This window comes from Panicum virgatum, chromosome 1N (assembly GCF_016808335.1).
Source record: "Panicum virgatum strain AP13 chromosome 1N, P.virgatum_v5, whole genome shotgun sequence".
In the NCBI taxonomy this organism is placed as follows: Eukaryota; Viridiplantae; Streptophyta; class Magnoliopsida; order Poales; family Poaceae; genus Panicum; species Panicum virgatum.
The window spans coordinates 65440647-65456394 of record NC_053145.1 but is presented as its reverse complement, the minus strand read 5'-3'; the positions used below and the strand labels follow the sequence as shown (position 1 = coordinate 65456394).

Below are 15748 nucleotides of genomic sequence, written 5' to 3'. Positions count from 1 at the left end.
GGCGGCCTAGCTAGCTTGCGAGCTGGCACGGCATGGCGAGGATGAACGGGGCTCTGGTCCCTTGTTCCACCCTACTGAACCTGGCCTGGCCAAATACTAATGTGTGCGCTACTACCTCTTCCCGGTGATTAATAGTGTAACTGTCGAGTTCCTGTCATGACAAAATCTTCCGATCCATTTTGCAGTGGATAATATAGTTCCTTTTCAACAGTTGATTGGTGATCATGGCCAGCTTTTTTTCCCATCACTGTTGGAAATACAAATGGCACGAGCAAGATAACGATGTGTGAACGGCCGGCGGGCATTGCGGATGGAATAGGTTCCCCTCTCTCTGTCTCCCGTGGAAAAAGAGAGATATGCCGCTGATTTTCAAGGAGGGGGAGTCCACGTAAGTAAAGCGGAGGGGAGAAGTACCGAGACAATATGAGATATTGGCACGTAACACGCACGCTCGTATCCCATCTCTAACCTCTGCTGAACGTAGCAATGGATATTTGATTATATCAAACACCAGCGCAATTATATTTCCTAGTGTTTAAAACTTTTTTACATGCAAAGGCCATCGTCAGTGGGATTAAAGGTGACTTCACATATATCTGTGCAGGACAGGATAACATAACACACATAATTATATTCTTCCTGTTTTCACGATCTAGAATGTGTTTTTTTTTCTGAAAAAGAATTCTTTGTGCATTCTAGAAAATAAGAGCTTCGTCATCCAGGTATATATATATACCTGCGTTATCCAGGTATATATCATTCAAATATATATGCAGCTAGCTAGTCAAGTCTCCCTGGCCCGTTTATCTTATAGATACACCGATCTAGTTTTTTTTTCCTTTTTTTGATCGAAGATAAACCGAGCACGCTAACAACGCATCTCGCCATGTACGTGTCACTTCAGAAGCAAGTAACCAGACGTGCGATTTTCTTGCGGCGCCATCTAAGCTAGCTATTTTTTTCCCCCTTCCATGGGCAATTTGTTCTCATCCCAGTACGAATTGAGGAATTGTTAAAGCTGAGTGAGGATCGGTGCGCTTGACATGCATGCTCCATTTTGAAAGCCTGAAACGGACAGGTCTCTCCGGACTCCTTTGTCCCGGCCACACGGATCTTTCGGCGAGCTAGTTTGAATCCCAGCCACGCGCTCACCGCAACCTGGCTGCACAGTCGCCATCCACCGTTGGTTCGCGCTGCACTTGACCTGAGACGGAGCAAGTGTCCCCGCATGCAAATGCATCCATCGTCGACTGTCGACAGGCCATGGTGTCGCTGTCTCACTGGACACGAGCGCCCCAGCCAGTCCTCGGTCTCTTTTTTTTTTAACGTACCTTTACCGGCCCAGAGGGCAACCAGCAGACCTCGGAGCGAAGGAGCATCGCCGTGCCAGGTGGCAGCATCGCTGCCGTCGGTCGCAGTCACCTACGACGACTACGAGGATCGATACGTACAAGAGGAAAAGGTCACTGAGTCTATGAACTGGTTAACGTCAACCGTCCCGTTCCCGGCAATCATCGTCGCTGGCTAAATTAACAAGGAATCGAAGGTACGTACTACTACGCTCGGAATGCATGCATACTGTGGCCATCGTCACTACAGCCACAGTGACCTCTCGTCGAGCGAGTGGCCTTAACCTAACCGGGAGGGTCATGTCATTAGTAGTTCAAGAGAGCTCCCAACAATGGTCTCGTTTGGTTTTGTAGCGCGCTAGTGAATAGTGACACTTTTACCGATTATTACGATGTTAAATAAATTCAGTTTACAAAACCAATTCCAGAACCCCCGCGCTAGTGACTCTGAAGAATCTAATGAGGCATTTGACCGCGCGACTAGAGGATGGTTACTGTAGCATCACTGTAGCAAATCATCAATTAATTACCGTCATTGAATTCGTCGCAAAAAGTTACACTCATCCCTAAAAATTTTTTACAAATAGACTTCATTCAGTCATTCATAAAAAAAAAATTCTCTTCAAACACTAGGATTTTAGCGCGCATCCAAACAAGAATCTCACATGCGTTAGGAGCGAGTGCATCGAGCCCCGTGGCACCCAGGGCTTAAAAATTTCACGGAGACACATGCATAGCCTGGCAAGCAGCTACCACTACCAGCTAGGTAGTATAGCGGGACCTGTGAATCTGAGGATTAGTACAAGTAATTAAGTTATGAGGAGTGCTAGCAGCCTAGCAGGCAGCGTAGTGCCCTGATCATGTGAGCTAGCCTCGTTAGATTTGGTTGGACTGCCTGTAACTGCTCCAACCGCGGCAAGTGACTAGTCCTGACTGCATCAGATTACTGCGTGCTAATTAAGAGATGGAATCATGCGATGGGAGATGCGGTTTCTTGTAGTTCCTTGTCGGTGCTTAACTGCTTCTTATTACTATGCCGTGGCTGTTGGCACTAGTAGGCGCTGTGGCTCCCTGTCTTGCTATGCCGTGGCTGACTGAGCCCTCGTTTGGATGCCTTCAAAATTCCGAAATTTTATAAGATTTTTCATCATATCGAATCTTTGAACGTATGAAGTATTAAATGTAGTTAAACAAAATAAATAATTACACAATTTGTCTATAATTTGCGAGACAAATCTTTTGAGCCTAGTTAACCCATGGTGGGATAATAATTATCAAATACAAATGAAAATGCTACAGTGATTTACACATAAAACTTTATGCATCTAAACAAGGGGTGAACCTAATCTGGTGGAGTAAACAAACTGCATCGAGTACCTGCAACACGCTGGGCTGCTGCTGAAAATCAGCCTGCTCAAGTGGAAGCACTGACGAGGACGCTTCTTCGCTCAGAAGGCCGCCAACCGGGTTCCATCTTGGAACCGAATAGTGAGGCCCCAAGGATCGGTAGGTCCTCACGTACATGTCTCTAGCTAGGCCCATTGGCTCACTTCGCCCTGATCCATCCATCACACAACAGAAGCCCAACAGAGATAACTTGGGCCCCAGAGGGACAGACGGGCCTCAGTGCGTGACGGCCCTCGCACAATTTCGCCATAGCGACGCCTGCTCTGTTACGTCCTTGCCTCCTTTAATGGCGGAGCAGCAGTCGAGCAGAGGATTCATTTGCAACGGCCAGGTGGTTGTGTTCGGTTCCATTTCCTCGAAACCCTGGCTGCTGTTCGCCCGGCGAGGCTGCCATGTACGCAAGCAACCAGCGTGATGGACGTGGGAACAAGAGACACAGCTAGCTCTGCACGGGCGTGAAGCTGACTGCTGCTGACGGGCAACGAACGGCGCCTTCACACCTGTCGCGTGCGTTCGATTTTGCGCTCTCTGAGACATGGGGCCAGCAGCCTTGTGCCCCACGTGCCAGTGGCGACGCACGCGTCCTCTTTTCATTCGGACTCTCGAGGGCACAAGCGTACAGTACAGGTACTGGCGTGCGCCTGGCGAGGCGAGGCGGCGACGCTACAGTCCAGCCACCACCGGACCAGGAGCATCCGGCCGAGCGGACCATCTGCTGCGGTAGGTGACAGGTGCGCACAGCCACGGACCCACGGTGTCAGTTGCGAGTCGCGAGCGACTCGTAAACCTGGGGGCGGCGGGGGGGGGGGGGGGGGGGGTCCGCTTGCTATGCTACTACTAGTACTACTCCTACTTGCTACCCCCAGGCCCCAGCTGCAGCTTCAGGGGACCGGCAGATGATGCGTGGTGGATGGACCAAATAGAAGCAGACACGACGACGCATTAGTATCATTGATTGATCAGGAGGAGTAGGGCGAGGGCGCAGGACAGGACACACTTCACTCACTGCACTGCACTGCACAGGCAGGGTGTGTGGCTGGTCCAAGAGCAGAATTATTGGGTTGGGACACGACCGCTTGCATTTGCATTTCATGGCAGCGAGGAAATCTTCAGAGGATTAGTTTCAGGATTCAGGTTCAGAACGTCGTCGTCTCCTCATTTCGCCACCCTCCGATTCTCCCTTACTCTCTTAATGTGACGGAATCGCCAAATTAAAACCCTAAATCAACGTAATAGTTGTCATTTGAACACATCGGGCGCATTAGCTTAATGATTTAATTTGGCGATCCTTTCTCAACCCACGGCCCGATCAAAACAACACCGGAAGTCCCACGCGAAGGTGGGCGCAGATGATACAAGCACGACATAATACTTGAAAATACAGGAATGAAAACAATATGAAACACTTATTTTATAAGCCGAGTTCCAAATATACATAAAGGTTACATAAACGAAATAATTTTACAAAACATTACAAGAGTAGCCAATGTTCAAAGGAACAAATTCTACGCATAAACTTTACTCCACCCTATCCTGCCTGCACCCAACCGGTCAGACCGGTTCCTTCAACTGGTCAATCCGGTTGCCACTGCCTGGTCCACACCACCGGTGAGACCGGTCACACAGACCGGTCCCAACAAAACTGACCGGGGGCACACCCTGCCCACAGATGTGCAACCCGACAACTGTCTAGCCTAGGGGTCTCGCTCCACCACTTCCCACCCCTCTGCATCTCAGCGGGAGAACTTGACATAGCAGGGGCAGAAGTCAACATCCGGATGATCTGAAATGATTGTGGCAACAAACCCTGAGTATACTAATACTCAGCAAGGCTTACCCGACTATTAGGTATACTTAGCCCACATATCTAGACATGCAAAGCTTTCTGGCTGGTGGTTTATTTTGCAGAGCATCTATAGATAGATCTTTATTTTCAATATTTTAGCCGTATATTTTATATAGGAAGACTATCCACTAATATTTGCATATCTAAAGCAATCATGTTGGAGCATTCAATAATGATTCAAAGTAGTATCCATCATATATCACAAATATTCTAACTCATTTTTCTACGAGGCGACAAAGAGATCAAGGCCCTCATATCCGCGAGACATGGCGAATCGATCCGATTTAACCTTGCACGGTGGACCTAACCAACACGGCACACATAAGTCTCGTCGGACCACACACACCAACCATTCACCTCCCCGCCTCGAACTACAGGACCGCCCCACCATCATATGGTCAGCCGAGCTCAACGTGAGACCACCAAAAGTAAATACATGCATCTCATTTCTCCGCGACTACTTGACTACCCCAGGAGGTGAGATGGGGTCCTGCACTTTCGAAGTGAGGCAATACTAGGCTTACCGGTTTCGACTACCTCCTACTCCCGGCATGCGGTTAGTACAGTTCAATCCCCGGTCAGCACTGCCGACAACGACCGGTCCTTAATCGACACAGACGGGGCTAAGACAACCAGAAACCCTGTCCTACTTCCATACCTACATATCATCATTATTCCCCGCCCGGTCTCAAATTTCCATCACTTCCACATTTCATTCCATAACTCAAATACTGAAGTATAACGATAATTGTATATTTATCTCGCGAGTAACCAGCAATTACTCGACTTCTAAATATCATGTATCTCGCGAGTGACAAGAAATCACCCGTCTTCTTCCGAGATCTATTAAGCATGACATCGCTATCGACCTATACATACTAGTATAAACTCAAAGAATCCTAAGGTTCATGCAACTAGGGTTCTAAATAACTTCTAAAACGTAATGCACAAATAATAGCTATATATATAGTTAATCATAAGTTAAAATAATAGGATATGCACCGGGGCTTGCCATACGTCTGCTGCTCAGTACTGGGTGAGTTGGGTCTTGGGCTGACTCCACACGATCCTCCTGCTGCGGGGCTTGCCACTGTGGCTCTGCAACCACCTCGTATACTACCTCCTCTGCCGCGGCTGCTACACGTGTGCATATGCATATGACATGAGAATGTATACATGATTTTTTTAAAAAAATTACAAGTAACCAATAGCCAAATTAAATTCTAGCTATTTGCACCAACTAACCCGAATGGAACCCTCTCAGCTCTGCTAGCACCGGTCAGACCGGTGCCCTATACTGGTCAGACCGGTCCTAAATACTCAACCACGCCATCGGTCAGACCGGTCACTCCGACCGTTCAGACCGGTCCCACCCAGACCAAAATCTAGACTTTCTTGGCGCGGCGAAAATCGCCCACAAATTCTTAAACCCTTATAGGCACTAGTCCAGGGATACATTTGGATGTTTTCGACCAGAGGAAACCACCTAAAAACATCTAGAACTAGAGATCGACCATCAAAAGCTAAAATAACTTGGGTGAGTGTTTCCTCCGCGAAGAACTTGGATCCCCCGCTCCCCAGGGAGGGAATTGTGGAGAAGAAGCTCCCCCACGCCGGTTTGATCTTTTCTTGGCCTTGGAATCAAGTGAAAAGGGAGGATTTGAGACTTAGGGTTTCGGTGAGAGGGGAGGGAGAGGGAGCTCGAGCCCGAGCTGGCTCTAGTGAGGGTGAGGGAGTTGGTGGGGAGGAAAAGAGAGAGTGATCTAAATGTTGTGGGCCCAACCAGTTGAACCCAGTTCAGTTCAACTGGTTGGACCGGTAGCTTCGACCGGTCATATCGGTCCGGCCCAAACTGAATGAAAATTTTTTTGGGTTTAGTGATTTGTCGTGTGAGTTGAACTAATGATCATGATTAATTTAATTACCGAGGATTAACACCTGCCTGTTACACTTACTCGAATGTTAAAACGGAAACGCAAGCCATTTGTCATCTAACAGTATGCGATAGCAGAGCAGGGATATTGCGATTAGATAATGCTCATCTGTTTGTACATTAATTCATTCTCTTATGAAGAAGAAGAACAAGAAGATGATATGAGCAGACGAAGCATTAAGCTACAACTATCCAAGAGCGATGCCTAAGCGAGCTCCATCCACAGATGCAGAGGAGCATCGTCACTGCTGGAACGGATCTACTGCCTCTACCTTACCTACCTATTGGAGTCCGGATTGGGGCCACTCGGAACCTCATGCTTGCTGTCGCCGAGCCCCGCCGAGTTCCACCGCCCCCGCGCCCGGAACCGCCTCGACCTCACCGCGGCCGGCTGCGGGAGAGCGCGGCGCCCGCCGGCGCCCCACGACGACGACGACGCCGCCGCGACGGGAAACCTCTCCGTATCCTCTCCCCGGCGAGCCGCCGGCACGAAGAGGAGGACGGCGCAGAGGAGAGCGCAGAGGAGCAGCAACAGCGCGGCGCTCGGTCTTCTAGTCCATCGAGATCCTGCCATGCAAGAACCGGAGCAGCAGGAGGAGTCGCTCGTCTTCCGCGTCCCTCACAAGCCGCGGCAAACGCCCATGAGCGAGCACCAGGCAATGTGAGCGAGACGGTGAGTGAGAGAGCTAAGCAAGCAGGTAATGTGTGTTTGCGTGTGAGAGAGAAAGAGCTCACTCGCTTCGCAGTTCTGGGTGATATTTGTGAGAGATGGAAGAAGCTACCAGGCTAGAACGCGGCCGCACAGCCGCACAGCATGTAGTTGTAGGGGGGATAGCTCGAGAGGGCACTCTCCTATCTGTTGTCTGTTCCCAGTTCTCACGCGGCTGGCTTTTCTGAATCTCTCGGCGGGGTTTGTAGTTGCAGGTGAGAAAACTGAAAACGAGAGGCCACCATGTGCATGCAAAGCAACGGAGCAGGGTGGCTTCTTATCTACTACTGCTCGTAACGCCTGAAAAATAAAAATAATATGGTCAAGCCTTTGTTTAGATGCGTAAAAGAGAAATTGTAAAGTATTGTAGCACTTTCGTTTATATTTGGTAATTATTGTCCGGTCATGGGTTAACTAAGCTCAAAAAATTCGTCTCATAAATTATAAATAAATTATATATTTAGTTATTTTGTTTAACTATATTTAATACTTCATACATGTGTCAAAAATTTGATGTGATGTGAAATCTTATAAAGTTTTGGAATTTTGATGGGAACTAAAAAAAGAGGCAAATAATCCCAGGTGTATCTGACACCATCATCACCATACATTGATGGCTTGTGGAACACATGCCCCTGATTCACCACACAACTGCAATGCTGCTGCTGAGCAACTGCATATCAGAGAATGATTTTTTTTTCAGCAGAATGAACGTGAATGAGCACTGCAGATTCTTTCGAATTGTAGAATTTTTCTATTTGAAGCCTGAAGAAGCTAGCTACGTATGTATCCCAGGCGCCGGCAGCCGAAAAGTTAAGCGGATGATGGGGAGGGCCGAGGCGAGCCCGGAAAGGGGGCAAAAGCAGAGGGAGGAAAAGACGTAGGATGGCATCAAATCAAATGGAAGCTTTGGTCTTGCTAAGGCTGTAAAGCGTCATGCAACAATTTGACGGGCATTGACGGAATAGTGCTGCTGTCTTGCTAACTACATATATCTTGCTCTCCAGTCCTTAAGGGTAGCCCCCCCCACACACACACACAAATGTGGACTTTATCATGCAATGCAAGGCACGAACTACTCAGCTCTCGATTACTCTGATAATGTACAACTAGCTAGTAACTTTGTATAGCACACGCCTATTGAAGGTCAATAGAGGCCGGGTATATGAGTCCAAGGTAGACAAGCTTTTGCATTGACAAGCACCGGCTGCCTCCTCGTTGTTAGCGCAAAATTAGGGTCAACACACACGAATGCGCACGATCATGCAGCAAACGACGGCACAGATGTGGCGCCGATGCTCAAGCCGGTCAGACCCCGTCAGGGCAGGCGCACGTAGGGTTGTTCTAGGATCGGCAGGCCACCTAGAACGCCTTCAGACGTCGCGGAGACGAAGGAAGAACAACAGATTGGGGTTGAAAGAGCTAGGTTTAGAGACAAAAGTAAAGGCAATAAACATAAAGAAGTAATGTATTGATGTGTTTTGATCGATTGGATTTCTCAATCGGCCGTGGCCCTTTATATTTATAAGATGAGTGGACTTGTCCCGCAAGAAATCCTATTACAAGATCTAAATCTATGAAAATCTTTAGTTGTATTCAGACTCTGCTTCGACCGGTCAGACCGGTCGGCTCTTGCCGGATCGGCTACATCGTCACAGACCAGTCAGACCGCCTGGGGCGACCGGTCAGACCGGTTGGTCTAGTCTGCTGCCAATTTTGGTCGTCAACACTCGTGTCCCCAACGTGGCCTGCAATTGTCCCTTCGCTTCACCCGTAGACCCTACACCACACACCAAAACTAAAACCCGAGCATGATAGTCGCAGATAGATCGACATGGGTGAGAACTACGACACAGTCACTGTTCACAATGTAGATTTGTTCAGCTTGATTGTCGCCTGCAACTTTCTCTCATCTCATGCCGTCCGGGCGTGCTTGGTTCGTTCCGTGCTGCTGCTCCTCCTACCACCCTAATATGTCGAGGACAAATGGTGTGACAGAACCGTTGAGTTAAACTGGTTTATTTAAGCGTAACCGCCATTATTTAAACACATTATACGCATTAGCTTAATTAAGTGTAACTTGACAGTCTGTTTTCCACCCACAGGCCGATCGAAACACACCAGTAGTCTCGCACGACGGCGAGCACAGACGGTACCAGCATGATACAATTTCACATAAATAGTAAACAATGTTAAGGTATTTACCAAAATGACTTTTTCCAAATTAAAGTTCACATAATAAATGATAGCAGCGGAAGAGAGTCTAACCTATGGAAAATTTTCATTGAAAAACAAATAAAATAAAATAAAGCAATAACTACGACGGCGCGATGACATCACATCGAGCCCACCGATGTTAATTCTCATTAGCTTCATCCTGCAGCAGCTACCTGCAAGGATTTCTGGCTAGTAGTTTGCTTTGCAGAAAAGCAACTAAAAGTATATCCTTAATTCTAAAATTTTAGCTCCAAATTATAACAATAAATTTGCTACACATCTATGATTTGCATATCTATAACAATCAAGGTGGAAACATAATTGAGTAGATAACATCAATATTTATCATCTCATTTCGTTTCATTTCCTTACTACAATGTGACTCGAAGATCAAGGTGCTCATGTCCGAGAGCGACTGACAACGAATCGACCCGATTTAACCTTGCAAGGTGGACCTAACCAACACAGCACGCATAAGCCCCGTCGGACCACACGCACCAACCATTTCCCTCCCCGCCTCGAACTACAGGACCGCCCCACCATCATATGGTCAGCCGAACTCAACGTGAGACCACCAAAAGTAAATACATGCATCCCCATTTGTCCGCGACTACTTGACTACCCCAGGAGGTGAAATGGAGTCTTATACTTTCGAAGCGAGGCAGTACTCGGCTTACCGGTTTCGACTACCTCCTACTCCCGGCATGCGGTTAGTACAGTTCAAACATGATCAGCAGGGCCAACAACAGTACGGTCCTCAATCGACACAGACGGGGCTAACACACCCAGGAACCCTGTTCTGCTGCCATACCTATATCTCATCATAATTCTCCATTCGGTCTCAATTCTCCATTCATTCCATATTGCATTCCATATCTCATATACTGAAATATAAAGATATTAATATCTCGCGAGTAACAGGAAATTACTCGACTTCTACCCTATAGCTCGCGAGTGACAGAAAATCACTCGACTTCTACCGAGACCTATTAATCATAACAGTGCTATCGACCTACACATATTTGTATAGAACCAAGGGAACCTAGAGATCATGCAACTAAGGTTCCAGACAATTCCTAAAAACATAATGCACAAGTAATAAATATATAATGATTCATAATTTAAAATAGTAGGTTATGCACCGGGGCTTGCCTGGGGTAACACTAAGTTAGTATTAATACTATCAAGGCCTTGGGCCATTCCGACCTTGGACCGGGTCTTCGGTTGCTCCAGCCGGTCCTTCCATCTTTTGGAGATGTCCACCAAACACCGTCTTGTGGTTCGGCTCCTACATCGCTTGCTTCACGTCCATACGTTGTACATCTAGCGCATCTACATGAGATGCATATGAAATGCTGATTAATGCAATGCAAATGTTAGGGCGGTGGCGCCATGATATGATGCATAAGTGCTCATGATGCAAGGCAAACTGAACAATTTAAGATCTAAAAATACACACATAGCTTATGAACATGAAACCTTTACAGTGAATTACACATACAAAGATTAGGCCACTGCGTAAATTTCAGGATTTGTGGACTAATACAACAGGAGATATGAGAAAGATAAAAGCTACAAGCTTAAACAAGCATTAGTCATAATTTTACAACACATTATAAAAATATTAACCAAACATCATGTTTAATATCTTTCCTAAGTAATACATGTCAAAACAAAGCTAACCTAACTGGTTTTACATTTACAGCATAGCCCTAACTCTAGTTATACATTTAACAAGTTATAAAAGCATTTCATCTAGTATAAATAAAACTGCATAGAAAAAGTTATCAAACAACACATTTCATGCTTCTATCATATAGAGCATGAAGATACAAAGCTAACAAAATTAGTTTTGCATTTTTCTGATTTTTCTCTGCTGCTCAGTGCTGATCGGTAGTTCCGACCCAGTGCCGGAAGTTCCGACCCCCATCGGAAGTTTTGAGTTTCCTCCGACAAGAGCCGCTCGGCCAAACCAAAATAAATATGTACGAAGTTCCGATAAAGTGTCGAAAGTTCCGATGATTGTCGGAGGTTTTGGATTTCTTCCGTCAAGGGGTGCTCAGCCTACCCAAAATAAACGTGTAGGAAGTTCCGACAACATATCGGAAGTTCCGATAAACACATTTTCAGCCAAAAACAGAAATCCTTATTGCGGAAAAACTAACCAGTAAAAATCAAAACCCCTTTAGATCCTAGTGAAGGGATGCAAGAGACGATTGACCAAAGAAAATCACTTAGAACCTACTCGAAAGATAGATCGGCCCGGCACAATTTGGAGTGCCTTGAACGAGATCTTCCCCGCGCGAAGAACTTGAAATCCAAGGCTCCCCAGGGAGGAATATGTGGGGAAGATGGTCCTCCATGCGGATTTGAAGCTCCCGTAACCTTGAGATTGATTTGGGATGAGGGATTTGGAGTGTAGGATTTGGGGGAGAGGGAGGGCATGGTGAGAGAGAAAGTGAGAGAGAGTGAACGTGAGGGAGAGAGAGTGAGCTGTGAGGGAGAGGGAGTGAGAAGAGAGAGAGATTGCTTCGTATTTTAATAATTGTGGGACCAACCAAGTCATACAGGTTCAACTGGTCTGACCGTTTACTCATACCGGTCGGATCGGTCCGGCCCTAGCTGGCAGAAAATTTTTATCTAGTGGTTTATCACGTAAGTTTAAAACTAATAGTTGTAATTAAATTTAATTATATGTGATTAACACCTGAGGTGTTACAAAAAAGCTCCCCAATTCGTCTTAATTGTTTCAACAAAAAAAAACTCCCCAACTTTGAAGCTCGCGGCCATGAAACCATGATTGGTTGCAGCACGCAGCACACGTACAAGAGCATGCAGCTAGGCAGGTACTAGCTATATATATGAAGGAAAGAACCGGCCGGAGCCGGCGTAATCTCGCCCTCCCGTCTAATCGCGACTCATCATCATGTCGCCGGGCTGGCCGTGAATAGTGAGCTCGTGATTCAGAATTCAGCATTGATGCAGAGAGAAACACATGCGTTCTATCTGACTGTAGTACATGATCTTTACCTTTTGGGCCTCTGATCAAGATGAAGCAACCGGGCTTTACGGGGGCATCATCAAGAGTCAAGGCTCCTTGTTCTTGGAGCTCTATTGCAGCGCCTTTATCTGCACATTAGGGCACATACAACGGGTCTTTTTAGCTCGTCTCCATGATAGATTTTTTGTAAAAAAAACCCATCCGATCCTTGGAGACGGAGCTCTCATCTTCTCATGAGGCGACGGGACAGGCCCGTGGCCCGTGGCTGAGTCGCCGGCTCCAACAGCGTTGTACCAAGAATCGACGGTATTAAATTAATTTTTACTTCATGCAAAGCACTAAACTGATCTTGACTCATTAAATTGATTAGAGACAGTCTCTTGTCTATGTGTTGTACGACCAGTTTTTTTAACTGTCTGTATCTTAAATTTCAGTCTCTTAGAGACGATCACCTGTCTCTGGTTGTACATGCCCTTACAGCTCTTGCATGCAGGCTTTTCTTATGCGCCTGCGCTGCAGTATTCAGTTTGACGAAGAGCAGTAACACTCGTGCTTTAGCTCATTTCCCGTCACAGATTACAAGCTATAGCTAGCCCTACACCACTATTACCTAGGTTAGTACTCCCTCCGTCCCAAAATATAAGCATTTATCGACTTCCGCGATTCACATTTGACCATTCGTCTTATTCGAAAAATTTGTGAAAATATTATTTATTTTGTCATGACATGTTTTATCATCGTATATATTTTAAGTATGTCATAATTGTTTTTACATTTTCATAATTTTTTTTAAATAAGACGAATGGTCAAACTTTATCAGTAAAAGTCCACAAATGCTTATATTCTGGGACGGAGGGAGTAGCGAATATGCAGTTTGTCCTACTATGAAGAGTGTTTACGCTTTGGAAGGACCACCAACTCACTAGGCCCTCCGCTTTTTTGAGCGAGCTGTCTCTAGCAGTAGCCATGCTAAGCTGCTAGTATTATTGTGGACGGAACAGGTGATGAAACAGCCTCATGATTCGGATACCCACGAAGCTCTGTCAAGAACAAGCAAGAAGCAAAAATGTGATGAGCATGCCGATTCATCGTTGGACTAGCTGAGCATCATTATTATTCCGTCCTCTGCCAGTTAGCCGTCGGGAAGCGTATTAAATTCAAATTGCGCCATGCCATTGCCATGCGGAAGAAGAAAAAGCTTGTCAAAAGACGGACATGCGGCGGCGTTAGCCTTTAAACTTCAACTTTAACCCTAGATCTATTCGTAGATCGTCGAAAGGCTCCGGTTCCTTAGGACTGCTGTATTCTTCTTCATTCATTCGTTCCCTACATCAGCTGGTTCATCCCTAGGCTCGATCTGTACGCGGTTCAAAATTCATTACCAGGGATGTCGCAGTATAAGAATTTCAACTGAAACTCTGAAGAAAAGTCCAGGAGTTCAAATTAATAATGGCACCGCAAAAATCTCAAGTCACCGCAAAAATATGAAGAAACGTACTCGCCATGAGTACGAGGTACTGCTGAGTAACATGCGGTGGCAGGCAGATGACCGAGGGCAGCCCGCACGGCGGGCGACGAGCGCCACCTGTGGCAGGGGCAGCTGCGCGGCTCGTGATGGCGTGCGCTCTGCGCTGCTTGCTCGGTCGGTCAAGCTCCCACTCCGTGCAAGCAGGGTGCAGCCTTGCAGCTCTGCAGGTGGCCAGGAGTGGACGAAGGCAGAATGCGGGCGGCCCGGCGACGGCGAGGATGATGGTCAAAGGACCAACTCAATCCACGCTCACGTACGTACTCCTACGGAGTAGCTAACCTTGCATGAGGAAAGGATAGGAGGCCCTGTTTACTGTTTAGTTCCCACTCCATACACATGTAAACGCAAAAAAAACATCACATCAAATGTTTTGATACATGCATGGAGTATTAAATGAAGTCTATTTACAAATTTTTTTGCATAGATGGACTGTAAATCGCGAGACGAATTTAATGAGACTACTTAATCCATGATTTGCAACAGTAATACTACAGTACCATCCGCTAATTATTAATTAATTATGGATTAATTAGCATCGTTAGATTCGTCTCGCGATTTACAACCCATCTGTGTAAAAAATTTTATAAATAGACTTCATTTAGTACTTCAAATTCGTAAAATTCCATCGCAAAATTTTTTGCGAAACATCTAAACACGGCCTGAAATGAAAGGCTGTGGTGTCTGGCAGTGCCAGCTTGCCCCTTGCCCGTATCAACGTTGCTCAACTGAATCATCACCATCCGTGACAACTGGCTACAGCCGATACGAGCGTCTCCACGAAGACGAACAAGCAACCTGAAGCCTTGTTATAAAAAAAAAGCAACCTAAAGCCCAGTTCGGCCTGGGATGTCAGGTCCATATTCAGTGACGAGCGTACCAATTATAGCCCAACTGCGCGATGGACCTCCTCAACCGTGGCCTGCCCAAATATGGGCCATAGAGGGCCGCTGACTCCGGTCCGTTTCGGAACAACGACAGCCCAGAAAATGATTGTTGATGGTTGGTGTGTGGTTTATGTCTGCTGGCACATGTTTAAAATCGTGGGCTAAGATATTTAGCGGAAGTCCTTCCAAAAAGCTAAGAGAGTTATAGCGAAAGTTATAGCGGAGCTATCCATTTAGTGGTTTGCAAAAAAATATGCATAATGTGGCCAATAACATCAGTAATGCAACCAATTTTAACAAACTTTTCATAGCCATACATCTATAATACATACAAAATTAGAAGCATCATTGGTCTAACATTCTAAAATAGACTCAACACGTCTCTTGACTGCCTAACTGTGTCTGTGCTGCTTTGTCTATGGTCCACCCTAGTTATATTGATTCTTTATTTTTTTGCTACATCTTTAGCGGAAGTAGCGGACATTTATTATCATTAAATCTTATAAAAACCCTTTTAGTGAACATAGCAGACAAATATTGTATAGCGTAGCGGTAAATTTCTTAAAAAAGTAATAGTGGACTATAACGGGCTATTTTGTACAGCTGGTTGATTCTCTGCCTGCTTGCTTGCCCAACGGACGGATCACACCTTCTTTGCAAGCCCACAATCCCAAATCCAGGCCAGACCACTAGATTTTTTTTCCTGCAGAGAAAATTTCCGGCCTCTCACTCTCAGTCGGGCAACCAAAAGAAAAAAAAAGAGAAAGAAGGAAAACGCTTCACCTGATCAATCATACGGTCTGCACACTTTGCTTCCCAAACACGTCCCAGCCCCGGCCTGATTTGTAGAACCCCATCATGGACGTAGCGAGAC

The 15748-nt window shown here is 46.2% G+C and overlaps 1 protein-coding gene across 1 annotated transcript; it reads right to left on the bottom strand.

The window, feature by feature from the left end:
- Positions 1-4143: 4143 nt before the first annotated feature.
- On the bottom strand, positions 4144-7473 carry LOC120657568. Its single transcript, XM_039935913.1, has 3 exons — positions 6817-7473; positions 5620-5736; positions 4144-4539 (listed from the first exon to the last, which is right to left on the bottom strand). Exons 1-3 carry the CDS (start codon positions 7107-7109, stop codon positions 4524-4526), a joined length of 426 nt encoding a protein of 141 aa, XP_039791847.1. The 5' UTR covers positions 7110-7473; the 3' UTR covers positions 4144-4523.
- Positions 7474-15748: the final 8275 nt, after the last annotated feature.

Bases quoted from the DNA above. Each gene is read 5' to 3' on its own strand.
- LOC120657568 (XM_039935913.1), bottom strand. From the start codon at position 7,109: ATGGCAGGATCTCGATGGACTAGAAGACCGAGCGCCGCGCTGTTGCTG. The intron at 5,737-6,816 runs GTAGGTAAGGTA...CACGTGTAGCAG, and splicing joins CCCAATCCGGACTCCAATAG to CCGCGGCAGAGGAGGTAGTA.